The following is a 26,238-nucleotide window of genomic DNA, read 5'->3' on the forward strand; positions in this document are numbered from 1 at the left end:
GTCATCATACATCTCCTTCCAAAACACTGCAATGTGGGCAAAGGCACCTTGTTGTTGTTTAGTGGTGCTTTCGGGCTCGCCGACCCCAGTGGTCATTTGGCGCCCATAACGAGTTTTGTTTTATCCAACTGATGAACCGTGTATAGAGTCCCGACGTCGGCAAAGGCACCTTGAGCATTACATCAATACCGAAGTCGTCATGTAACGGCCCCCCTCTCGCCTTATCCTATCGACTGACAGCATCTCATTCTGACTTCCCTGCAGACCCATCCACAATTTTGCGTGAATATAGCTGCACGAACGAGCAGCGACGCCGATTCGTTATGCCTCGAGAACACTCCGCTCTATCGCCGAGCACTGGCAACGATGACAACTTTACAACTCCATTAACTTTTCATCGATTTTCGCTTCACTACAGCCGCTTAGTCGGCTGGAAGATCTAGCGTCGTTAGCGTGCTGTAGGTACATCAACGACACCACGTCCCTGCTGACTCCTCACCTGGCCTTCACCAGGCCGCTGTCGACGACGAACTTGATGTTGGGCAGGGTGACGGAGGTCTCGGCCACGTTGGTGCTGACAATCACCTTCCGCTGGCCGGGCGGCGTCGGCTGGAACACCTCCATCTGCTGCTGCACCGGCAGGTTCGCGTACAGCGGCAGCACGCGCAGCCGACAGCAGCCAGTCAGGTCCTGTGAAGAGCAGGTCCGCCTCAGATCGGCGCCCACCGGGGAGCGAGTCGGCCTCAGATCGGCGCCCACCGGGGAGTGGGTCGGCCTCAGATCGGCGCCCACCGGGGAGTGGGTCGGCCTCAGATCGGCGCCCACCGGGGAGTGGGTCGGCCTCAGATCAGCGCTCACCGGGGAGTGGGTCGGCCTCGGGTCAGCGCCCACCGGGGGGCGAGTCGGCCTCAGGTCAGCGCCCACCGGGGAGTGGGTCAGCCTCAGGTCAGCACCCACCGGGAAGCGGGTCGGCCTCAGGTCAGTGCCCACCAGGGAGTGGGTCAGCCTCAGGTCAGCGCCCACCGGGGAGTGGGTCAGCCTCAGGTCAGCACCCGCCGGGGAATGGGTCGATCTCAGGTCAGCGCCCCACCAGAGTGCCGTACAGCGATGGCGTGGGGAATGGGCCGTCGGGTCCTGCGCACGGCGAGCTACCACAGATAGGTAATACATGCCGCCAGCGGTCAACAGCAAACACTTATACAAATGAACGTGGCTGCTATTGTATGCCATCGGCGCACTCTGAAATGCCGGTGGCAAATCAAATACGCTCCCAGGTCGTGTCGCAACGCTCATTATCGAGCTCAACAGACGGGGACCGAAACAGCAAGGCGCTTGATGGTTTCCAATCTTCACAACTGTCTGCGACATCGCGATATAACTGTTTAGCCTACATCGCTTTTCGCGCCCAAGCTCTTTACACCAGCAATCCCATGACATGGGTCCAGCGTTGAGCACACTCCCGCCTCCTGCCTCCCACCATGCACACATTCAGTGAGCAGCAGTCGGCCGCACCTTGTTGACGTCGCGCAGGTTCTTGACCATGGCCTGGATCTCCTGCTGACCGGTGAGGAAGACCAGCACGTCCTGGTTGGGCGGCGCCGTCTGGTGCAGCTGCACCACCGACACCAGCGACGCGAACACCGGGTCCTCCTGCTTCTGCTTGGCGTAGTACACCTGGCCGGGCGACGGGACTGGACTCAGTCCACCTCGCCAGTACGGCGGCGGCTTGGCGGACAAATGGTAATGACAGTCCACTTATTGACAATAAAAGTGACAACGAAGGAAATACCGGCGTAAACGAACATGCGTAGTTGGGCTGGGGGTATCTTGGCGCACCAGTTCTTCGGGGCACCACTCATCTTGGTGAATTTAGGGCGCAGCACATCTCGGGAGCCGTTAAAATGCGTACCAATGCTGGTCCACTTCACACGGCGAAAGGCAAGACAGGCGGTACCCCGAAGTTGTCAACAGCATGCAATCCCACACGAGCCGACCAGGCCCTTAACCGCGTGGGAGAACAGGGCCACGGAATCCTGTTATGAAACAGACATATACCCACCGGCACAATCACGCTGCACGGCCCGGTCGCGATTGCCCAGCTGGCCATGGGCGCCAGCAGGCTCACCTGCACGGGGAACTGGCGCCCCTGTAGGTAGATGACGGGTGCGCTGTTGAAGTAGCGGCTGAAGTGGTCCACGTCCATCGTAGCCGACATGACGATAATCTGCGCCGGCGGGGCGGGCAGGTCAGATGGGCTCAGCCAACGACACGGCGCACGCGTGACAATGTTGCGTGCATACGGAAAGTGAACGCGTATTTTTGAGACATTCTTTACTCGAAGCTTGTTTGAACTGAACTTGAGCATTGGGAAGTTGGAGTCTAAAACGCATATGGCCGAGGAAACCAATGGTAACTAATATTTAACTACGAAATGAGACGTAAAGCAGCACGAAACCCCGCGAATCTCCTCACATCAGGGCGTCTCCCGCCCTCGATAACACGCCTGCACTCCCAGCTGGCCTCACCTTGAGCTCGGGCAGCTGTTTGACGCGGCGGATCTTCTGCACCTTCTTCACGATGCCGAACAGCACGTCCGTGTGCACGGTGCGCTCGTGCGCTTCGTCCAGTATGACGCACGAGTAGCGGCGCAGCAGGTGGTCTGCGGACGGACGGCGGCGCACTGAGATGGCGGTCCGACCAGAGTCGCGGACACGGAGACGGGTATCGTCCGTTCATCCGGGCATGCGACGCACGGACGGACAGGCAGGCAAACAGCCGTCAGGACACGCCAGTCGTCAGGATACGCCAGTCGTCAGGGCACGCCAGCCGTCTGGACACGCCAGTCGTCAGGGCACGCCAGTCGTCAGGACACGCCAGTCGTCAGGATACGCCAGTCGTCAGGGCACGCCAGTCGTCTGGACACGCCAGTCGTCAGAACACGCCAGTCGTCAGGATACGCCAGTCGTCAGGGCACGCCAGTCGTCTGGACACGCCAGTCGTCAGGACACGTCAGGACACGCCAGTCGTCAGAGCACGCCAGTCGTCAGGACACGCCAGTCGTCAGGACACGCCAGTCGTCAGGGCAAGCCAGTCGTCAGGACACGCCAGTCGTCAGGACACGCCAGTCGTCAGGGCATGCCAGTCGTCAGGGCACGCCAGTCGTCAGGACACGTCAGGACACGCCAGTCGTCGGGGCACGCCAGTCGTCAGGACACGCCAGTCGTCAGGACACGCCAGTCGTCAGGACACGCCAGTCGTCAGGACACGCCAGTCGTCAGGGCACGCCAGTCGCCCGAGCGCTCGGCAGATGGGGCTGTGAGCCCAGCATACAACCCAGCGCGCGCTGCTGACACTTAGTGCATAGCCAGGCGCTTGGTCATGCCTGTCGGCGATGCAGATGCGTCGAGCCGACAGGCAAGGGGCGCTATAGAGCTTAGTCGTCGTGCCGTGACAAACAGCATGGTGAGCTAACCAACATACTGTTTATCACAGGTTAGCGTCGGCAATGCGAGGCTCTAGTGCGTTATCTGGTAGCCATAATGAGGGACCGATCAAGTAAGCCCCTGGCTAGCTAGCTGACACGACTGCGCGGTGTCGGCGGTGTGAGGCTCCAGAGAGGGCTGCTACACACAGCGTTCACACCACTGCTCTGGTCCTGCTACTGACCCGACATGGCCTCCCGCAGCAGCATGCCGTCCGTCATGTACTTGATCTTCGTCTGCGTGGACGTGCAGTCCTCGAAGCGGACCGCGTAGCCGACCTTCTGGCCGACCGTGCAGGCCATCTCATCGGCCACGCGCTGGGCGAGGCTCATAGCAGCTACCCGCCGCGGCTACCGACACACAGAGACATCTGTCACCGAGCGGACACGCCGCTTGAACGGCGGCGATACGAGATCGGAAGCAGCTCGCTTGTTGGGCTAGGTGGGCTAACGTCAAACGGATGCGCTCCTAACCGTACATCACTTTAAGGGGGCACATGTACTGAGGAAAAATACGTAACTATGGCTTAAGATTTCTGACACTCAGTCATACCTTGAGGGACAAACTGTCATTTCTTTCCGAGCTTGATTTTCAGCGCTTGAGTATTTCATCTGTTTGCCATCCCGACATGGAACTTTTCCCAGCACCTCCAAAACGGCACGAGTGCTCCTCAAGAGCAGCACACTTAGCAGGGCGCGAGCCTCACCTGGGTCACGGCGACCATGGCGGTCTTGGTGAGCCCGGCCTGGTGGCAGAACTGCGGCACCTGGGTGGTCTTGCCGCTGCCGGTCTCGCCGATCAGCACGAGCGTGGGCCGCGAGCTGATCTCGCTCGTCAGCCGCGCCTGCAGCCGGTACACGGGCAGCGCCTGCCGCTGCCGCTGGATGGCGGCAGGGTCGGCCGCCGCCGCGCCCGCAGCCGGCTTGTGCCGCTTCAGCGGCGGCTCGCCGTTCTCGCCTCCCGGGTGCAGCGCCATGTCGTGCCAAGTTGGGCTCTGCCGACAAGGCGGTCCGGCGGTGGTCAGCCGCGGACGGACAGGGACGTCGGCCGCCACTGGTGCCTGGCGACACATGCAATGGCAACTGTGATGTGGGGGCGGTGTGAGGGATTGCAAACAAAAGTGTGCATACAATAAGCATGTATGTCCACAGTTCATCGGATTAAGGACATAGGGTGCAAAGTTCATGACATCAAAAGTTTGCAATGTAAAATGTTCATATGGGGTAAAGCATGTCCAGTAAAATGTTCATCATGAAAGTTTATTTTGCAAACTTGCAAACTATGACAGGACCAAAATGTGTCTGTAAAAGTTTGTAAACTGATGTAGCATACATAAAGAAAGTTTTTCACTTCATCAACATTCAACACAACTTTCATCACAATGCAGCAGCCAGCTGCACACAATACTATTGACATAGTTGTCATGTTATCCTGCTGGAGACAGTACATCCCCCAGAGCAGCAGCATACATGCTGGTAAAACAACAGAACACATTTACACATCAACCTGCCTGCATGACAATTTTTACCACTGGTTGGCTTCACCTCTCAGAATCAGAGCAAGGGATCAGAGCATACACAAAGCAGTGCTTTTTGTGTATGCCCCAGACCTATCCCATACACTCAAAAAATCCAGGTTGACAGTGGAATTATTGTGACCAAAGTTTGACATTCTGTAATGATCTACACAGTCTGTTCTGCCCCCTGATGTCACATTGTCCTTAAGGATGGCCTTTGCCACCAGCCACAGAACATCCCAATCAAGGGCAAGTAATGACTCAAATCCACCTTGCCATGAGTGTGTGGATTAATGTCATGGGTGTGTGATGAATGTGTGGTGTGTGGTGTGTGGTGTGTGGAAGAGACATTCTAACCAACTGCACTATAGGGACAGACAAAATGAGCTATGGGGAAGGGGCTGTGCGGCAAAAAAAAAAATGGTGCAAACTACTATCAAAATATACTGACAAGCTGGTTTCTGCCTAACTTGACCCACTTCCTTCTCAATGTTGGGGAAGTTGGGGGGGGGGGGGCTTGAGCCACCAAAACCTGAATGAAAAATACAATTCCTGTTAAGCAAACCTTGTCCAGACTGCAGAAAATGCACATTAAAGGACATGTCTGGGAACACACCAATCTTCCCGCAACAATTTCAGCACATGCATCCCATAAATGTGAGAGCTCTTGAGCTTGATGTACAGAAGCAAATAATTTTGAACTAAGTATAGACAGTGTTTCAAGTAATTATGAATTTGTGATGGTAAGATGAAGCCGAAACATCTCCTAACATTCCTTTGAGGAAAAAATTGTGAGTTCAGTGTGAGTTAACCTGACCTGATTTCAGTGCAATCATGCTCATATATCAGCATACCAAAACCACATGAGTAAGCATACTGTGCAATGAATGGATTTTGTCAGACCAGACTGGCTTTGTGTCAAAGTCAAGCCCAGGAATTCACATTTACCCCATTCTTCAGAAATAACCCTTCCCAAACCTCATTGCGATCAAGACATCATTCGCCGCTTTCAAATCCACTTATTTCCAAAGCACCAACTGATCAGGCCTAGAAGGAACACCAAGGAGTCAGGAGCCTGTCCCTTGTTGTCGCGTAAATAATGCCAAGCGCTCCCCGGGTATGAACTCACGCTCCACTCAATGCGACACCACGGCCCTAAGCGATGCAAGGCGCCCACTGCCGGTGCATGCCACTAAGCTTCGCGAGCCTTACATCACGGTACACGTCGGAGCTGCGCAGGTTTGGCTGCCATTCTTGGCAACGTTGTGCTTCCACATCAACAGACTGTGCTTCAAAATTCGTATCTAAATTTTCCAAATTAAAAATATCCGTTGTGCTGCGAAAACGGTGATGCCGTCTGTTACAAGATGGCTTTATTTTTGCTATGTCTTTTCCAGTGTCGCCTGCCGTGTAAGCACATCCCTCCTCACAAATAATCAAAATCGCTTCACACAACTGTCAGGGCATATTTTAGTGCATCGGTCGCTTAGACCGTGCTTTCTGATCGGTTTACACAAGCCGGCCAGGAGCATACTCCGAAAATGAATTGGGGACAGAACAAAGAGAAATAACGCAACCTGCCTTCAAAATATGTCAGCACACGGATTTCTTCGTGGGCTTCACTAGCTTTCTTTCCAGTTGCCGGAGCTGAAGCCCCCTCCCCAAATTAAATAGAAAACCGCACCCCTGAAACTTGCCTAAATCGCTGGCAAAGACGCACAAATATAAACTTTCCACGCGTGTAGATGGCATTACTACCATGTCACTCTTGTTTTATTAAGTACGTTGGTGCATTGCCGCCGCGGGGTTTGTCTGTCACACCATCATTGTTGGGCCGCTCGTGACCAGACCGTGGCCGCCACGCCGCAGTCCGCTCGGGCCACCCGTGCCGCTGGCGCCGCGGCTGGCGCCTGGGTGGCGGCGCCCTGCCGTCAGAGCTCTGTCTGACCTTCTGTCCGGGACCCGGGCCGGGCCGAGAGGTGACCGTGTCAGCCGGCGGGCCCGACCTTGCCGTGCCGGCCCCGGCCGCTCCCGCTTCCTCGGGGAGTGGTCCGTGGCCTGCACCACCAGCTCCGGAGTGTTTCCGTGTCGGCCCCACGTTGCCTGGCCAAAGGACACGGTAGACGGCCAGGTTGCTGTTGGTGACGTCATCTGGTCCCCATATGCACACAGCCTCATTGAATCTACTAACTACGGCTGAGGTGACAAATTGAGATTTTGGCTCGACTTGTTATAACGGTTCCAGATTACGTAGACAGACATATGCCTAGGTCTCAACGGTGGATCTAGGATCGCATAGGGCTCCATGCTTATGGGATCCTGCGATCATAAGCTTGAATTTTTTTGGATGGGGGCTTCAGGGACGTGTCGATAAAGGGATGTATTCGACAAGTATGCTTTTGTCCACCATCGAATTTGTTTTGACCGAAGCGATAAAATTAACGCCGCTTCATATGGTCTAGACCAGACATCTGATGAGGCTTTTCCAAACCAACTTCTTTACACATTATACCGGTTGGAGCATTCGAAACTCAAATTGATCGCAAGTTGCAGCTCCTGCCACCAAAAGAAATAAGCCTTCATATGCGAGCACCGTCCGGTACCAGCGCGACGCGTCAGACAAGCATCTCAGACAGACACGTCTGGTCCGACACGTGGCTGGGGGGGGGGGGCACGCGATCATCCCCCGGAGCGAAGAAGCTTGTGCTAGACATCGAGCAAATTCGCCCAGATTCAAAAAAGCTCTGGCAAAATTTGTCTTCCCTTGACCTCTCTCTCACCTACCCGGTGAAAATCATGATTATTCGCCTGGGATTTGTGTCATGCGTTCAGGTCTGATGTCTCCGAGTATTAATGAACTGGAGCTGCAGCCACATCTGCGGCTCTCGTGTCTGCTGTCGACTTCACTTCACGCTTGACTGGCTTTGTCTCTATATCTATCCTTGGCCGCTATAGCCACCATACAGAGCTGACCCGGCCGCTTCAGCGTCCCACTTCCTCCAGGTCCGACACCCAGCCAAAGACAAACGGCGCGTGATGTATGACCACCGGTGCTGTCGCCTGGCCGCGGCCGGCCCGGGCTGACGGATCACGTGACCGGCCGGCCGGCTCCGGTCGTGTCGGAGCCCGAAGCGATCGTATCACGAGCGTCGCGGCCAGCTGACCCCGCCATAAAGCACCCCGCCGTGGACGGCGCTCGGGTGAAGGTCGGCGCCGGCTCCTCCCTGCTCTCCTCCGGCGCGGCCCGCTCCGCCCGGCGGGTGACCCCGGCCGCGCCCTCCCCGGCAGATCCGTGCCGCTCGCACCGACGCCCGGCCCAGCAGCGGCTCCAGCTCTTCATCTGCCTGCGGACTGGACCTCCTCATTAGCAAACAACCGGGCGCAGCAACTCTTTCCCGGCTTCTGGACAGGCTGTTCGAAAGTGCTCAAAAGCGATTCGTTGCGAAATTCACGCAAAATCCTTGTAAGAAACACTAATGATTTTCGGCGGCGTTAGCGGCGCCATGACCTCGCCGGCTGTCAGCTGCCTGGTGACGCCTGTGCCGGGGAGCGTGACGCAGCCGTGGCGGTGGCGGGCGACGTCACGCGCCGAGCGGGGCTGATCACGCCGAGGCGCGGCGTGACGCTCCGCTGACCCGTCCCACCCTGACCCGACCCCGAGCCCTCCCCCCCCCGCCCCCACCCCAGCCACCGACGCCCCGAGCTACGTCCCTGCTCCTACATCCGTCCCAACGGGCCCGGTCAGCGGAAGGTGGAGTCACAGGCACTGACCGACCGCGGGTGGGGCCGGAGGGACAGGTTATGGGTCCTCATCTGTGTTATCGGTGTAGGTCATCCGGTACCCGTCCGTCACACCTGAGGGACAGGTCACGGAGGTTGTAAAAAATCAGCGAGAGGTTGCCGGTCTCACACGTCGCAGAGGAGGCACGGACCTCACCCGCCACAGGCGAGGACAGCGCGTGTGCTTACCCGTCACAGGCGGGGAAGGCCACGCGTCCTCACCTTTCGTGGACAAGGGACAGGTCCACTGCCATCACCCATCTCATGTGAAGGATAGGGTTACTAGCTCCCATCTGACATAGCTAAGGACATGTAAAGCATCCTAAACCGCCGTGAACGTGGCGGAGGTGCTGCAGGTCAGCATCTGCCACAGATAGGGGAAGACACATTGGCACTATCCCAGCCAAAAAAAAATGCAGGGGAGGCTATGATCGCAGCATTGAACTATCGAAGGAGAGTGGGAAAGAATAGACAGACAGAGAGACAGCGAGGTGTGTGTGGGGTGGGGGGGGGGCTATGAAAAGGCCAATTCGATTTGTGAGTCAGGGGCACCCGATGTCCCCGAATGAAGGAGAGGATGGACGAAAGGTTCGCTTCTGCAGTCTCAAGGAGCTTGCTCGTGCAGGACAACAGATTGCGAACAAGCCATGAGCAGGCAGCTGTTTGCCTCTGTAGGCTGAGATGATGTGTGTAAAATTTCGATACATAACATCAAACCTCTTAAGAGTAACTTCGTGCTAATAATAAATTGAGAGGAGTAACGTGAAATCGCGTCCGTTACTGTCGCCATGAACAATGGAGCGACGCCCCAAATTGCGTGATCTTTAGCTTGATCGCAGTCGCAGAAACCGACAGCTCTTCAGGTACGACGACCGGACTGAATTCCAGCCCCAACGTTCGGTTGGAATATTGTCATTTACGCTTGACTTACGGTTCACACTCTTCCGGCTTCAGATCATCCCAATGCGCTGTAGTAGGTACATTACTCCCTAGATGTCGGCCATGTTTATTTGCGTCTCTGATGTCAAAATTAGCATATTCGGATAACATATAAGACATATTTGGTCGGTTCCAGAAGCATTTCGATGCTGGGGACCAACTTCCCATTTGACGTCGATGTGGTAGCGATAATGATGATACCTGATGATGATATCGATAGTGATGCGTTTAAGCACTAAGTGTTCCAACAGTTCGACACTTGCTACATTTCACTGATCTAGTGCTTACCTTTTTGCACATATGCACTGGGGGGAGGGGTCCGAATACCATTGAGAGGGCTCTAGTTAGCACTGATGGAGGCTCAGGCCCTCTAAAAAGCACACAAAGTGACACCCCTGGTATGTTCACGCCTTGGTAATACAGTCTCGTTTTTTTTTAAATATGTATGACCTTCGCTCGTCCTCGAAGTGTCTGTTACAGGTCGCAGAACTAGATGCGGTGCTGGAGCAGGCGTGCATCTCCCGTGAGCCTCATGATCATGATTATATTAATATCCGGCTTCTTACAAGAAACTGCATTATGTCAGTGCGGGCCCCTAGAAAAGAGACTGCGAATGCATGGCCAAATCCTAGGCGCATTATTCATATATCGTGTTGCGCTCATTATGCACTGGGTGGGCCCTCTCCTCATGCCATGACCGTGCAAGTTTGCGGCCCCGGGGAAGGCCGTCCTTGCAGGGGATCGCCATTGTCGAACACAGATTATGACGCCCGCGGCAGCTGACGCAGGTCCGCAGGTCGGACCGGGCGCCGCGAAACCTTTGCCCTGTGTTCCGTGTCCGGACACCGTTTGCTGTAAAGTGGCCGAATCGGACGCCAGCCGGGCTGCCTATGTATCATGTGGGGAGCAATCGCTGGCCCAGATCTGGCCCCCGCTGCCCGAATAGGGAGGCCCTCGCTCGCTGAAAGTGGGCTACACCCACGCCATACTGCCGTAACGCTGCCAACATTGGGCCGTGCAGTACACAGACGTGGCCAGCAGCCACACCCATTCGTCAACTCAGGTGTTCAGCTCCGCCGTTCACGCGCGTAATCGCTGGCGTTTCGCGTGCAGCCGGATTAGCTGACTTAAGTGACCATCCGTATGAGTTTTTTACACCGATGACCTTAGCCCTTGTCGTTTGGCGTTGGTTGATGCCTTATTTTGCCGTAAAAGCATGGTCATACGGCCATGGATCATGACCATGCACGTGCGCTTTTTTCGAGAACTTTACGACCACGTTCAAGAAAATGAATCGGTGTTAAAGCTATTGGTTGTCATCAATTAAGTGGGTGGAGCGCCTACTGGATATAAGACCTGATGTTATCGGTGGTACCTGTGGCGCCTGGAAAAACCAAGGCGTAAGCGTTGAGATAAATTGTGAATGCGAGATAAGAGGGCTGATGAAATTGATCCTTGACAAATTTTATCCAATCCCATTGCGAAGAAAACAGGCTAAGCCAGAAAATTCGCCACCAAACGTTTATATCTCACACTTTGCGTCTTAGGGCTCATTGGCCAACACATTTACTCCGTTTCATGGTGGCTGAAGTTCAGTGAAATGATGATGTCCATGCGTTAGCGCGTTTTCACGAGTGACTGTTCGCTTTTACAATAGTTTTCCAAGTCAGGCTCCACGTATGGCAGAACATTGTAATGGTTACTCCAAAGCATCGATACCTACTGTATAAAAGCGACAAGCAGATGCCACTGGAGCTAAGGCATCTCACGATTTGTGCTTTCAGACTGGCCTGAAGCACGGCAGACGAGAAGGTCCTGCGGCTGGGGTCAGGTCGTGCTAGGCATGGATGGATGCATATGGCTTGGCATGGCATGTATATACGTATTTGATACTTCTCTTATTCCCTTGTATCGTTTTACTCTCAGGTGTTTCTCGTAACCATAAACCGAAAAGGTACGTGTGTGATAATGATCGCGCTAACATGCGTCTAACGCTCCAAGTCTGATCAGATCTCATTCCGAAATCGATTCTAGTTTGGCCGGCACCGGATTCCGATTCAGCTCTATTGGTTGCTTGGCTGAACTGGATTCGGAACTGAATCATGCGGCCTGCGGCAGAAGCGGAATGTTTTCAATTCCGCTTTGAAAATATTTGATCAACTAAGCGATTCAACAACAATTCTTGAGTGCCCACACTGCTGACTTGCTACTGTGCCAGATAAGGCACCCATGTAGTGTGTGCTAATATTAAAGGCAACGGCAGGGTTCGCCATATTATCCTGGACTTTCCTACGCTTTCACTTTACCTCATTTATATGTCGCTTCTCTCAAGCACCAAGGCGTCCAGTTTTGAATTGGTATGCAAAAGAGTCACGTTCATGTTGCTTCATATACACATGATATTGTAATACATATACACATGGTAATGACCCTGAGTTGTTCCATGCATTACAGCCAACTGAACAACTATGGCGCTTATTTGAAACATATAAAAGCGCCGAAGCACTTCCTACGTGTCTATATATATGTATATATATATATATATATATATATATATATATATGCAACATGCATAAACTTACTCCCAATGCACATGCATTCACCACCTGCTCAGTTTTTAACAACAAAAGGATGAAGTCAGATTCGTAATCAAATTTTGCAGTTCTAACGATCGCGCCGGATTCAGGTTTCGTTTCCCTTGTCATCCGTCGCTTTGAATCAGATTCGGATTTGAAATCGGCTTGAGCAGCAACTTTTGTGCCGGAGTTCGATTAGGGTTATGTTTCAACCCTCATCAGTTGCTTTAAATCCTATTAGGATTCAGCTGGACGCGTTTGGCTTCGGATCCAGAATGGACTATTCCAAATGGAATCAGTTACAAGTCTGGTGGCACGTGGTGATATTTGCAGCCCCATTATCTTCTTCCGTACGTTTTACCCGCAAGTCGTCGCCATCTTGGTATGGATACGTGAATTATGTTTTCCAATGAGAGGGGCAGCACGCAGACTTTAAAACAAAATATATATTTTGGCGCGCCGCGAGCACGCCAAATGTGTTGCATGGCGAATGAAAATACGCCGTTCTTTCAATCCATCTGTTTTTACGCGTCTGGCTCGATACTGGAAATGCCAACACTTAGTCGCATGTATCGCATGGGATAGAGGTAGGGGTGCGTGCTTTGTTACCCTCCTTGAAAACATCCCTTATCCTCGGTATTAGTGGGATATGCATTTTATCTTCTGACATGTATCGCATCTGGAAGCTTGTGCAATATGCGGCTCCATACGTGGCGGATAATGCATGGCCCCGCATAAACGGAGTCTTCCAAGTATGCATAATTTCAACCACTGCAAGTGATTGAGATGTAGATATTGAAAGTCGCTAAGATTTGGCTCAAGACAACGCTACACATACCCAGTTTCATCCTAAGTGGCAGACCAGTTATGTCCAAAACCACTAAAATTTGTCCAGCAGTCTCAAAATTAACGAAGCTTTCTGTGTATTTCGCTGGAGGCGCGTTCCAAATAATTCAGCCAAAGGCCAGCTGATCTTTGGCTGTCCCACAGTACTCAGTAAATACTCAGCAATATAAAATACCAAAGGAGCCTTGTCGTAAAATAAATAGTAGGGTCTTTCAGCAAATGATGATGAAGATTGGGGTTTTAGGGCGCGCCGACTTCTGGGGTCATTGGGCGCCCAACCTTTCAGCAGAGTAACCTACAGGAATGTGGGACCATCAAAGCAGAGTAACCTACAGGAACGTGGTATCATCAAGAAGTCTGGTTGGTTGATTGATTGTTACAACCAATCTTCAGACATCACTGATAATTGTTTATCCTCGTGCATTTATCTTTTGTTCTGCATCTTTTATAAATAAAAAACACATGACGTGATTCCACAAGCCAGCTGTAGAAAATCAACATAAGTGGTCCCCGGCGTCCGCAGCTCTGCAACAGTGTGATAATGCTACAAGACTGAACCTGTCGTGAAGCCGGCTACTGTATCCACATCCGGCTACCGTCTACTACATCCGCAAGACTTATCGCAGGGATCGTACTGGTTGTCCAGGGCCTTCCGAGCAGTAATGAATCAATGAATCACCGGACATGAGCGATAACCCCGCTGATAAGCTTGGGAATTCCGTGCAAATAATACCTGGAGTAATAGCATCCAGCATTCATCGAGTGAGCGATATTTTCATTTGCACGCCAGGTGCGGAGCGTTGCCGGCACCAGGCCAATAGGACACGACCAGCACAAAACTAGGGAATGGTTTAATCCTAGAAACTAAATTGCATCTGGTTTGGTTATATCAGTAAACGAATCGTCCCACAGGTAGGCTCGACCTCAGCGCGTGGGAAAAGTAACATTAGTTTCAGGTTTCCTAGGAAAAGAACTGTACGTTTGAAAAAAGAAGCAGCACTTGCTGTTTGAATGTAATTCACTATGAAACATTAATGCATACATACTTCAAGATAAGCTTAACCCGTCGAACACCATCGATCTCTTTCGATATTAAAAGGTCGTTGTCCATGTGTTGCCCCATTTGCCGCGAAACACCATATTTACCTCTTCGCAACCAATACCGATTTTGAAACCAATATTGCAGTAACTAAATCACACAGGGCTTCAGAATCACGCCTCAGTGGCCTGACAAGCCTAGGAGCGACCTTTCTGTGGAAAATATGCGCCGTTCGTCATTGGCAGTGTCACAAGCCAATAGTCCTGTCATTTATTTACTTTTTTCGTATCCAAAAAGGAAAAAACCCACCTGAGGCATGTCCGACGAGACCTGCTTGCACTTGAGGATAGTTAAAACAAGTCATAAAATGCTCCATTTCCCGGATAACTCACAAGGACGTATGGAGAATTTTACAAGGTGGTGGGCACAACTTAAAAATTGTCACATAAAGCCTTAATTAGATCACCGTACGCGCACAAATTTTTAGCGCAGTGTAAACAAACATTATGTGTTCTTCATGTAAGAAATCCTATGTCTGTACCTCCAATTTGTCACTGCCAAGATTTATGCACACTCATTTTCATCTTTCGATAAATATGATCTTTGCAATAGGCAACAATTTTCATCCTTGCAAGGAATCTGATAAGGGAGTGAGGTACAGAGCACCCCAGGCAGGAGGGGGGGGGGGGGGGGCAATACGTGAATACACCCTGATAATGCAGGTATAATGCAGGCATGATGCAGGCCCTACGCGCCCGCCCTTCAAAGTACCTCTAGAATCCAAATGTTGTGACCATGTGCATGTAATCGAAACGCAAAATATAAGACCCGTGCACAAATGACTTGCCTGTCTTGATATAACGTACAGTACAGCCTACCTAAGAAGAAAACAAAATACACCAAGTAGCTTTCAACATTTGTTTTTGAGCTCGTGCGTGTGACTTCAGTTTGGTGCTGCACGACGGATAGCGACCTAGCTCTGACAGCCGGGCGACGAGAGGCACCACCCAGCTGCCCGGTTCCGTTCAGCCGCGACCGACCTGCAAGGCCACGTGAGCGGCCAGGTGGCCTGGTTCCGCCGCCATAATGTAGCCGCAGCGGGGCGGCGGCGGTGACGGCGGGGTCGCCGGACACCGCACGCCGCGCCGGCCGCACGCCGATCCGGAGCCGTAACTGGCTCCGGACGGGCGGCGGCCGCCGGCCAGCGGGCAGCGCCGCTGTCGTCACGGCTCGACTGCTCGTCAGAGCTGTCGTCACGGCTCGACCGTTCGTCAGAGCTGTCGTCACGGTTCTACCGCCCGTAAGAACTATCGCCATGGCTCGACCGCCCGTCAGAGCTGTCGCCATGGCTCAACCACTCTTAAGAGCCGTTGCCACGGCTCGAACGCTCTTTAAAAATGTGACCACGGCGCGATCGCTCGTGAGAGGTGTCACGGCTCTACCGCCCGTAGAGATGTCGCCACGGCTCGATCGTCCATAGAATTGTCGTCACGGCTCGACCGATCGCTAGAGCTGTCACCACGGCTTGACCACTCGTTCGAGGTGTCACCACGATTCGATCGCTCTTTAGAGCTGTCGTCACGGCTCGACCACCCTTAAAAGCTGTCACCATGGCTCGAACGCTCTTTAAAGCTGTAGCCACGGCTCGATCGCTCCTTAGAGTTGCAGCCACAGTTCCACCGCTCTTTAGAGCCGTTACAACGACTCAGTCGCTCTTTAGAGCTGTCGCCACGGCTTGACCGCCCTTAACATCTGTCGCCACGTCTCCAAAGCTTCCTAAAAATGTTGCTACGGCTCTACCGCCCTTTAGAGCCGCCACTTCAGCTCGACTGGTCGTTAGAGCTGCCGCCACGTCTCAGTCGCTCTTACGAGCTGCCGCCACGTCTCGATCGCTCTTAAGAGCTGTCGCCACGGCTCGATCACTGGAGCAGTCGCCAAGGCTCGATCACTAGAGCAGTCGCCACGGCTCGATCACTGGAGCAGTCGCCAAGGCTCGACCGCTCGTCAGAGTTGTCGCCACGTCTCGAAAGCTGTAGAGCTGTCGCCACGTCTTGAAAGCTGTAGAGCTGTCGCCACGTCTCGAAAGCTCTAGAGCTGTCGTCACCTCTCGGAAGCTCTAGAGCTGCCGCCCCGTATCGAAAGCTCTAGCGTTGTCACCATGTCTCTGTCGCCACTGCTTGAAGGCTCTAGGGCTGTCGCCACGGCCCGAAAGCTTCTTAGAACTGTCGCCACGTGGACGGAGGCACCTTGCTGGGATTGCATAAGATGCTTGCCTGTCGCAGATGTTCGAATTCAGCGTTCTGTCTCTGCATCCAAGGTTTTCAAAACGAAAAGGTAGACTATTAAGCTAGAGATCATAAGATCTGTGTTCAGTAACCGACCTTATCTGTTCAAAAATCACATGTGCGGTATATGTTACCAGGAAGCTTACAGCTGTCAGCAATGACACGCCCTTCAACACACCCCTCTTGCCCATTCGACAAGGTGACTAGCAATACTGGGATTACAAATCAAGCACCGAGGACTTCTTCGTTTCAATGTCTACTTCATTTAGTTGACCCAAATTAGTCATCCACCGATGTGGACCACGCATAAATGCCAGCAACAGGTCGTAAACCTGAGCGGAAACCCGTGCGTTAACGCCCCTGGCATGAGCAAAAACTGCATGGTTTTCCCACCGCCCAATCGCCGGGGGAACGGCCGACCTTGCCGGCTGACGGCTGCGATGATGAGTTCATCGGCCAGGAACATATTGAACGTAATTGCGCGGCCACCCTTCCGCCAAGGTCGCCAACGCATAACGGGCTACCGATTCTTGGAATCGGCATCGCGCGTTTGGTGGTGATGTCCACGTGTGACCATAACACCTACAGCGCTAGAACTGCGCGAATGCCTAGAGTTTAGCGTCTCATCAACGTGAAGCTGGTGCCTGTGCGTCGGAAAGACGGTGAGTCGCCACTTCATTGTGCTGACGGCGGTTGCGTGAGGACGTCCTTGGGTGCACTGATCCAAGGCCAGTTTGACGGCTATGAAGGTACGTGCAGCGTGAAACGAGACCGCTGGTGGCATGGCGTGGCTATACTGACGCCGTCTTGTTCTGTTATGCCAGGGATAGACCGCATCAATCACAACCCTCGGCACCGTGAAAGGTGTGGCTGCTCAGCGAAGTCAGATCTGCCGGCTAGAAAATCTTTAAAAATGCTTATGGTTTACAGCATTTATATGCATGTGAGTGTGCGAGCAGGAATGGTGTATCACATGAGTTCATTTCATTCATTCGCTTCGTTTACTCATTCATTTCACGTTCAGTTAATTTTGCACAAACGAGGCAACGGCACCGCACCATCGGGCGACCCACATAGATGCGTGGGAAGTGTGTGTGTGTGTGTGTGTGTGTGTGTGTGTGTGTGTGTGTGTGTGTGTGTGTGTGTGTGTGTGTGTGTGTGTGTGTGTGTGTGTGTGTGTGTGTGTGTGTGTGTGTGTGTGTGTGTGTGGTGTGTGTGTGTGTGTGTGTGTGTGTGTGTGTGTGTGTGTGTGTGTGTGTGTGTGTGTGTGTGTGTGTGTGTGTGTGTGTGTGTGTGTGTGTGTGTGTGAATTTGGCTGGTACCAGCCCTCGTTGCGACTTTCAACTTATTGAATGGGTACGTATGTACGTTAGGACGGCTAAAAATGGGTTAGGAACTGAGAAGCAAAGTGCTACTCCATTTTCTTTGTTTTATTTAACAACAAACCTGAAAATTTCAGGTCGGCGTCTAAAAACACGCGAATTACACAGCACTTCATTGGAACCCTTTTTGCACATTTTGACGCTGAAGCTCCGTTGTAACAGCGACGCATAGCAGGAACCAAACATAGTTCTATGACCCTGTGCTTAGAACAGTGCTATGGCGACAGTTATTGGTGGATTTGTGTGTGTGTGTGTGTGTGTGTGTGTGTGTGTGTGTGTGTGTGTGTGTGTGTGTGTGTGTGTGTGTGTGTGTGTGTGTGTGTGTGTGTGTGTGTGTGTGTGTGTGTGTGTGTGTGTGTGTGTGTGTGCATGTGAATGTGAATGGGAAGCTGCCAGACCGTTCTTTTGCACTTTTGGAGGCTCGAACCCCTGCAGGCGGTGTGATATCCTGTCTTTAGGTTGGCTTGAGACCTATGACAATATAATTATTACAATATAAGGTCAGGGATGAAGCTTCAAATGCTCAGGGATATTACAAAGTTAGATGACAGGAAGTTCGTGGCCATGAGGTAATTCTCCCATTTTTCACCACATGCCCCTGGTAGCGAACATCCTAAGACCAATGCCTCAAACAATTCTGGTAAATCCACTTGTCTACGGCTTGTAGCAAGCTGCAGCAACAATAATCTGTTGATAATCAGCAATAATAATCTCTTGCCACTCGGCCACTCGTCAGATGCAACCGGTCATCAACTTCAAACCCAGCAAGGAAGACTTCTACACATCCCCTCTTTTTAAAGGTGCGCTAGCAGTTGTGATGAAAACCCCGCGATACCCAGTGAGAAGTGGTGTCAATCCACACAACGCGACAAAGCAGTACAGACGATCAGTTCACGATCAGTCATACAGAGGGCACTTACCGTCGACGAGCAGCAGTCGGACCAGGGCAGTGGCCGCCGACAGCAGCGGCTGGTGCAGGACTCGGGCCAAACCAGGGCATTGGCCGCCGACAGCAGCGGCTGGTGCAGGACTCGGGCCAAACCAGGGCAATGGCCGCCGACAGCGGCTGGAGCAGGACTCGGGTCGGGAACATCCCAAAGAGGCTGTGACGTTTTCTTAGTCATCATAGGAGAAACCGCGATCTTAGTGTCTCTGTCAGGTCGGATGTGGCGAATACTGTTTGAATGTTTCAAATTTGTTTCTGTCTAAAGTGCAAAACGATCTCGTTTCTTGAAAAGCAGAGGTCGAAGCCTGCACACTTAAGAATTATGGGGCACAGTACAATTCTGACCAGCCTTAGCTCAGGCTGTATTCTGGCATGCCAGCTGGGGAGACAAATGTCTCCCCAGTCGCAGTGTCCAAAGTGTCTTCCAGTCGTGAAATTCTGTCCCTCCAGAAGAAACGCTGCCGAGGCGCATACAATCTAAGGAAACAGTTGTCTGGTGATTGGTATAGATGAGCTGAATAAATTAAACTATGTACCAAAAGAAAACAACTGTGGGTTTGCTACGTATGATAAGCAGGACATTCACGTCTCTCCAAAAAGTTTCAGATAGATACCTGCATTAAGAGCAGGCAAAGCTCTTTATCTCCCATGCGCCCCTTCGCTGCCGGTCGCTAGACTTGCCTTTCCGGTGAAAGCTCCTTAAATTATCTCCGGAGCTTGTCCACAAAATTTTAAAACATTTCTACGCCCATGGGTACAGGTACAGTATTTTGCACAACGATCTTTAGCCCAAAAGTGGGTCACGTAGCCGACATCCGCATTGCAGAAGCACGATTTTGAGAGAATAGTCTCCAGTTTGTGTTACATGCCACATTTCGAAGACATGCAATACTTTTACGACGTGAAAACATGCCAGGATTTTTAACTGGAACGTTACTGATCTTCTATCGTGCGATTGGGAGAGGCGGTGAATGCAAATGCACATGCACGTACACTCAACGGCACGCAGAAACCAATGCGAGAACAAGTGGGGAGTAGCTCGAGGCCTTTCCATTGTGGTTTTACAAGGCGAGATCAAATCAGCGAACACCGTTCAAATCAGCGCCGAGATACCAATGTCAACCGCCAGCCTCTTACAACAATGTGAGCTGGCCCATGTCGTGTCAGTACATTGAACACTGTTGGTGTACCTTACAGTCACTGGGTTTCGTGCACGAACGGTACTGCCTTCAACCAGGTGCTACAAATATATTTCAGGTACCAGGCTGCTCAGACTTGGCATACCTTATCTGCCCATGTATCTGCATCATGATTGCTGGGTATATACAGGGAGTGGAACAATGGAGCATGGAATGTAATCAACCCGTATTCAAGGTTATAAGGTATGCTCTTAAGAGCTTTCGCAATTTTGCCACGCGAACCGATGCTGAAAAACGCAGCTCATCTTCTCACGTAGGACTTGCAGGCCAACGAACGTCATGCGCCAATAGAGCGCATCGCCCGCGTGCACCGCCCCAACGGCAACCGTAAACTTTTGCGCACCTCGATCGTAAACAGCGCGGGCGGTTACTTCGAAATAGCATTCATCTGTTTCATGGAGTCAACGGATTCTGCTTAATTTGCCGAGCAGCATCCCCATGTCATGTGGAATCACTGACGAGGCAACTTGGTGCGTTCATAGGACAACCAGACATTTCAGCAGACCCGCTGTCGAGACCCATGGCTGTTTTACCGGGTCATTCGACCGCCATTGCAGATTGGAAGCATTACAGAACCCAATGATAGATTGAAAGCCATCAACTGACTCCCGCAAAGAACCTGGAAAAACGAGTTACTTGACTCGGCAGTGGATTGCCAATTCGTCGACGCCTGCTATAACACCGAAAATGGAGGAGGTGGACTCGTTTGGCATCTGATGACCCTTGTAATCGGTATGATGCGACTTTCTTTTTCTTGCAACACGTCACATGACGCGTATTTCCCGAGTCACAAAAGTAAAAGCAGTCGCACTTTTTAGCTGTATGGTGCTGATTTTCATCATGTTAATGATCTCATAAATACGGCATTAGCGATAGCAGCTCAAATATTTCTCAACTAAAACTTTCGGGCGGTATTAACGACCGGATGTTAACAAATATTCCAAAAATCAAATACCCCACTATGGTGTGGGTCAACTTAATACCTTGATATTTAAAAACTAAGAGAGCTAGAAACGCCAAATGCACAGGGCAGATTTGCCTTATGCGTGTTCAGTTTTGCCAAAATTGGCGTTTGCCAGGTAATGACCTCCGGGTCAAATAAGGTCAAATAAGGTCCAACTCCAGATCGGTGTTCAAAGTGCCCCAGACCGTCTCATGCAGCCGCCTTCAGACTATTTACCTGTTTTAAACAAAAGTCCCTGGTGTCCACTTTCGGTTAGTGCCCTTGCATTCATTTTAGAAGTTCATGGTCACTAAAAACCTACGGGGTTGTTTTGAGTTTTGACTTTGAATAAACGTCAAGGATTACGCCAGCGGTACATTCTTAAGAACGAACTGCTGATCTGGGTCATTATAGGTCAGTGACCTACTCTGGCCTTTAAGAACTCCATCGAAGATGTCTGCTGCCGCCCCTGTTATCCTGAAATTCGAAATGAGCGTCAGGAGCTACATTTTAAAGCAAACTCCCAGCAAAAAAAAAAAAATAACTGCGGTTTCAAGCTTAATTAGGCTTTCATGACTGAGATCAAATGTCGATGGAACTTGTCGTTGTACTAAATTCAGTTATCTTATTGCCTAAGAACTATGTCAACTTTGCATGTTTTTTTTATAAACTACGTTAACGCATCAGATCGAACGTTTCTCTAGAATTTGCTTTTGCTGTCGACCCAGGGCTGAGTTTGTCCTGCTAAACGTCAGTTACCTTACAAGCTAATTATAATTTGTCCCGCCAAAAGATCCGCTATTCAATTACTTGCAGCTAACCGGAGTTTGTCGCAGCCAAGCCGCGCCTTTGGAAGATGTTCTAGCAAAAACCTTCAGTGTCGCCCAATCCCTAACTTTAAGAGAGTGATTTCCAGCCATGCACCGGGAGCACCAGGTACGCAGATATTATGTAGACCTAGCTGCTACCCTACATGCATCACAGAACTACGTGAAAACCCTCAACAAAACTACACCACATAGAACACGCATCTACGCCCTTGTTATGTTATATTCGATCACCAATTGGGCCAACGCTGTTAAGGAGTTGAGCACGTGAAAAGCACACCTTCGAGCTGAATGAGTAGAAAGCTGTGTCACTCCCTCATGATGCACATGAAACTTCACTTTTGCCCTGCGCTTGATCTTTACGTCATAATGCCGTGTGAAGTTCGGTTTTAAAACGAGGAGCCTGGTGGGTTGATGACTACTTTCAAACATGACAGCACTTGTGGTTGCACCGTGATGGTACCGTGAAATATGGAAGCAATGTCGGTCATGGTGTTATGGCGAGGTCACACGAAAAAAGAAACATTCGAAACACAAAAAAAGCTCAGTTCTTCTGTTCTAAAACTTCTTATGTCCTTCCTTCTGCTGTTTTTTGGTTCTTGAAACATGCACTCAGAAATGAAATTTTCACCTTTTCGAAGAAATAAGTTCTGGGAAACATTTTTCGTGGGCATAATCGTCCACACTCCATGTGTTATCCTCTCTTTTTAGTCTCCCCCAAAACTGACTCGCAATTATCTCCTCGTTCCAGCGCACATAAACCCACTAAGCCATCGCGTGACGAGAATTGGCAGCGATCTGTGACTCCAGCCGGCATTCTGGCCGGCGTCATGCCTGCCGCCGGCGGGCAAGGTAGCGGTGCGGGCGGACACTTTGGCGAGCCGGCGCCCCGACCGCCGCAATGTCAAGGTCACGCGCCGCCCCGCTATAAGACCAAAACCAGGCCAGCCGGCACCCACGACGTCAGTGCTCTAGACAAATCGGCAACATGAAGGTAACTCGGAGCGGGCGTGTCCGGCGCGGAGGAGCCTGAGGGCGGAGTGCTCGTGGTGGAGTTCCTGGCGAGTGGCGAACGGTGGCGAAGTGAGGCGCATACGCGAACTGGCGTTCCTAGTGCAGTACCACATACCAGGACTCGTGGAGTGATACCAGACTTGTAGTTCAGTGGCTTCGTGGCCAGGAATTTTGACGTCGTGCATTTTTAAGGCCATGAGCGTTGGTGTAAGTAGTGCATCACATTCTTCTCTCTCTCTCTCTCTCTCCCCCTCTCTCTCTCGCTATCTCTCTCTTTCTCTCCTCTCTCTCTCTCTCTCTCTCTCTCTCTCTCTCTCTCTCTCTCTCTCTCTCGCTCTCTCCTCCTCTCTCTCTCTCTCTCTCTCTCTCTCTCTCTCTCTCTCTCTCCCTTTCCTTCTCCATCACTCTCTCTCTCTCCCCTCCCTCTCTCTGTCCCTCAATTTCTTCCTTTTTCTCTCTCGACCTCTTTCTCTGCCTCCTCTCCCGCTCACTCTCTACATATTACGAGCCTGGTGGTCTAAAGTGTAAAAATGGCATGCTGAATTACATGCGAGTAATGCATCGTTTTGTGCCAAAAATTCCTATAGAAATCCAGTCATTTACATGCAATTTGTTTTCTGACGCTTGCTATTAAGGTTGTCTGCTTGCCGGACGGTCATCGGTGCAAAGTTTATTAGAAATGTTTGCGGCGCTGCGGTAAATCTCGTCTTTAACCTTAGTCTATAACGTGCCATATACCAATAACCCCGATTTAAGAAGGTTTCATCCATTTCTTCCGGTGCATTGCATCGTTCATTCTTATCCTTCGTCGGTAGAAATTGCAAGAGCTTTGCACATCTGGCCAGTATGGACAGCCCAGCACGGTTGTTTAAGCCAAGTCAGTTTCAAAGCAAATGGCAGTGCCAGCAGGGCAGTTAGCTCAAACGCAGTGCTTCACCAGGATGGTGGAACGTGGTGTAATCTTGCAAGCGATGTAAATCCGATATCTGAGTGAATGACGCGGTGAATGCATTTCACAGATGGCTCAGAAGTGGCATGTAGACGCGCAGCGAGTCTGATATTGACAAATTGCTTAATGTTCCAATGCTCAAGCGATGCTATAACGCAGGATGTTTCTATAATGCAATGGGTCACGTGCTGTAACGCTACGTCACGCCTTGTGCGTTTTATTTTCGATCCAGAAGAGTAGTCTGATTACCATGTGACGCTATTACCCATGCATGCATTGAGGAAGCAGCGTTTTAAATTACAGTAAACAGAGACATTAATAAATACTAAACATTGCATTTGACGCATTGGGCACATCGTTTCCGCCAGCTTAACGGCCTGTTTGACCAATGAGCGGTTTGTGCGGGTGTGCAGCACTTAGCTACGCCAGTCACCGGTCCTGCATGCCTCGAGTAGCACTTAGTCGTCAGACGTAAGGTTTGAATCTATGAGCGACACATCAAGTCGTCTTACAATGGATGCAGCTTTTTCCAAACTAGTAACTCATTGCAGCAATGAGCGCGTTTAAAAAAGCTCATGAATAGCGTGTCAAAGCGCAGTGAAACAAAGGCACAAGATTCCGCAGCGCATATGATGCACTGGAACACAGAATTATGCTTCGACGGGTTCTGTCCACCAATGGGTGTTTTTTTAGTAGCTGAGAGGAACCAGATGCTTACCACAAGACGCTGTAATTCTTGTTTGCATTTAAATGGGTATATTCGAAACAGAGGTGCACCATTTTTGCAGAAATGTTGATGTCACGTTCCGCAACGGCTCATCGAGACTTTGAGGCCTCAGCGTCGCTTCTAAAATGCCGCTTTTTAACTCTGACGTGCAGAGCAGCAGGGAATGTTGTAGCTTTTGCATATTTTTGCATATTTTGTTCGTCCAGCGGGTTGACATGTTTACGTCACCTGGATGCAACAACTCGATAGGTCTACTTTAAGTGCCGAATGGATGTAGACTTGGATCCCCGGCGACAATTGGCGTGTAAATGATTTATTTGGCTGAGAACGCATTAGAAACATCGTAGAATGTAGAGTCCAGGGATAGGCTACATGCTGAGCTCAGGACCTTTTCAGGCACGGATTCAACAAGCTGTTATTCGTCAATTCGTTGGAAAGAGCGCGTGACCATTTTGACCCGCGGGTCACTGGAGGCCATGTTATGCGCCATCTTATTTAGACCCGCGGGTCACTGGAGGCCATGTCACTGGGCACCATCTTTTCTGGCATGTCTTCCAAGCAAACCAACCAGCGAATTGAAACGCTCCGTGCTCCTATAGAATCACTAGAATTACATTGTGTCAAAACCTTTGGCCGCTAATGTTAAGTGAGGTAACAATGGCGTCACTGGTGCTATCGTAGCCACTAGGTTTTTAGTTTGCAGATTTTTTTGGTCTCTTTGACATTATCTGATATGCGATCACACACTTATGGTAGTTGGCTTAAAACGCTACATGAGGCTAACGTAAACTGAGGTAGCCCACCTTAGCCTTATGCTAGATCATCATGCATTACTAATGTTCAGGCTTGACGCTTAGCGCCAGCAGCCCGTGGCACATCGCCATCTTGCCACATCCGCTACCCCCGCATAGCCACGTCCAACTGCATGAGAACGTGGAAAGCCCCCACGTGCTGCCGTTGGGCGGCGGTGGCCCGTGCCGCGTATGAAGCCGGCCACTGTCAGCTGGCGGAACGGAAGCCGCGCGCCCCGCGAGACCAGCGTGATGCGCCGCATCACATTGGTCTCGCAGTGCTGCAGCTTGGAACCGTGACGCAGCTTGAAGCGCATTTCTGGAACATTTCTGGAAGCGCACTTCAAGCACGCTCGTGTTGGCTTAGTGGGTAGTGTTTGGTAGGCAGTACAGACTTAGCATGTCAGGCCTTCCTAATTCACTTTTGCGCTTGCCTCCTGCACAGTCTAGGGATGCGAGAACAGAAATATGGTGTGCCTATGCCGTCTAGAGGCCTAAAATATCACAGATCTGCAGATTATGCAGATGAATTACGCTTTCAGGCTTGGCCGGAAGTGTGGCTGATGACAGGGTTGAGCAAATTGGCAATGACGACGAATATTGCGAATATTAAGACGAATACTAAACTATTAAAATGCAGTCACACACAAGGTAAATGTAAAAGTTCGATTTTCATCGGATTTCCTCGACGCACAAGCTTGATAGATTTGAGAGAAAAGTACATCGGCATGGCGCATGATCTTTTTCAAGGTACACCTTCGTGCGGCTAACAGTTTTGCCATTTTCGCCACATCGATTTAATAGAGTACTGGTAGTCTGGTAGCTCGGCTTTACGGGCGTTGGATCTGTCTCACAAGTCATAGGTCGCACAGTGAAAGTTATGTGAGCTGTTTGTTTTGTATGTGATGATGGGCGCCCTGCCTCTGATGTGCAATGTTTCGAGTGTGATGATGTCTATGATGTTTGGAATGCCTTAGTTCGGTGTTGTCCATGACTG

General features: G+C 51.2%; 1 protein-coding gene across 1 annotated transcript in view; it reads right to left on the bottom strand.

The window, feature by feature from the left end:
* Window positions 1-25,558, bottom strand: part of LOC119097342 (ATP-dependent RNA helicase DHX33) — a 36,987-nt gene extending 11,429 nt beyond the window's left edge. The window contains exons 1-7 of the mRNA XM_037220389.1: window positions 25,448-25,558; window positions 4,189-4,362; window positions 3,667-3,832; window positions 2,526-2,659; window positions 2,126-2,224; window positions 1,513-1,674; window positions 500-690 (exon numbers count right to left, since the gene is read on the bottom strand). Coding sequence (XP_037076284.1) covers window positions 500-690; window positions 1,513-1,674; window positions 2,126-2,224; window positions 2,526-2,659; window positions 3,667-3,832; window positions 4,189-4,362; window positions 25,448-25,558 — 1,037 coding nt within the window. The remainder of the gene's footprint in view (window positions 1-499; window positions 691-1,512; window positions 1,675-2,125; window positions 2,225-2,525; window positions 2,660-3,666; window positions 3,833-4,188; window positions 4,363-25,447) is intronic.
* Window positions 25,559-26,238: the final 680 nt, after the last annotated feature.

Source organism: Pollicipes pollicipes, unplaced genomic scaffold (genome assembly GCF_011947565.3).
Source record: "Pollicipes pollicipes isolate AB1234 unplaced genomic scaffold, Ppol_2.1 Scaffold_4295;HRSCAF=5057_pilon_pilon_pilon, whole genome shotgun sequence".
NCBI lineage: Eukaryota > Metazoa > Arthropoda > Thecostraca > Pollicipedomorpha > Pollicipedidae > Pollicipes > Pollicipes pollicipes.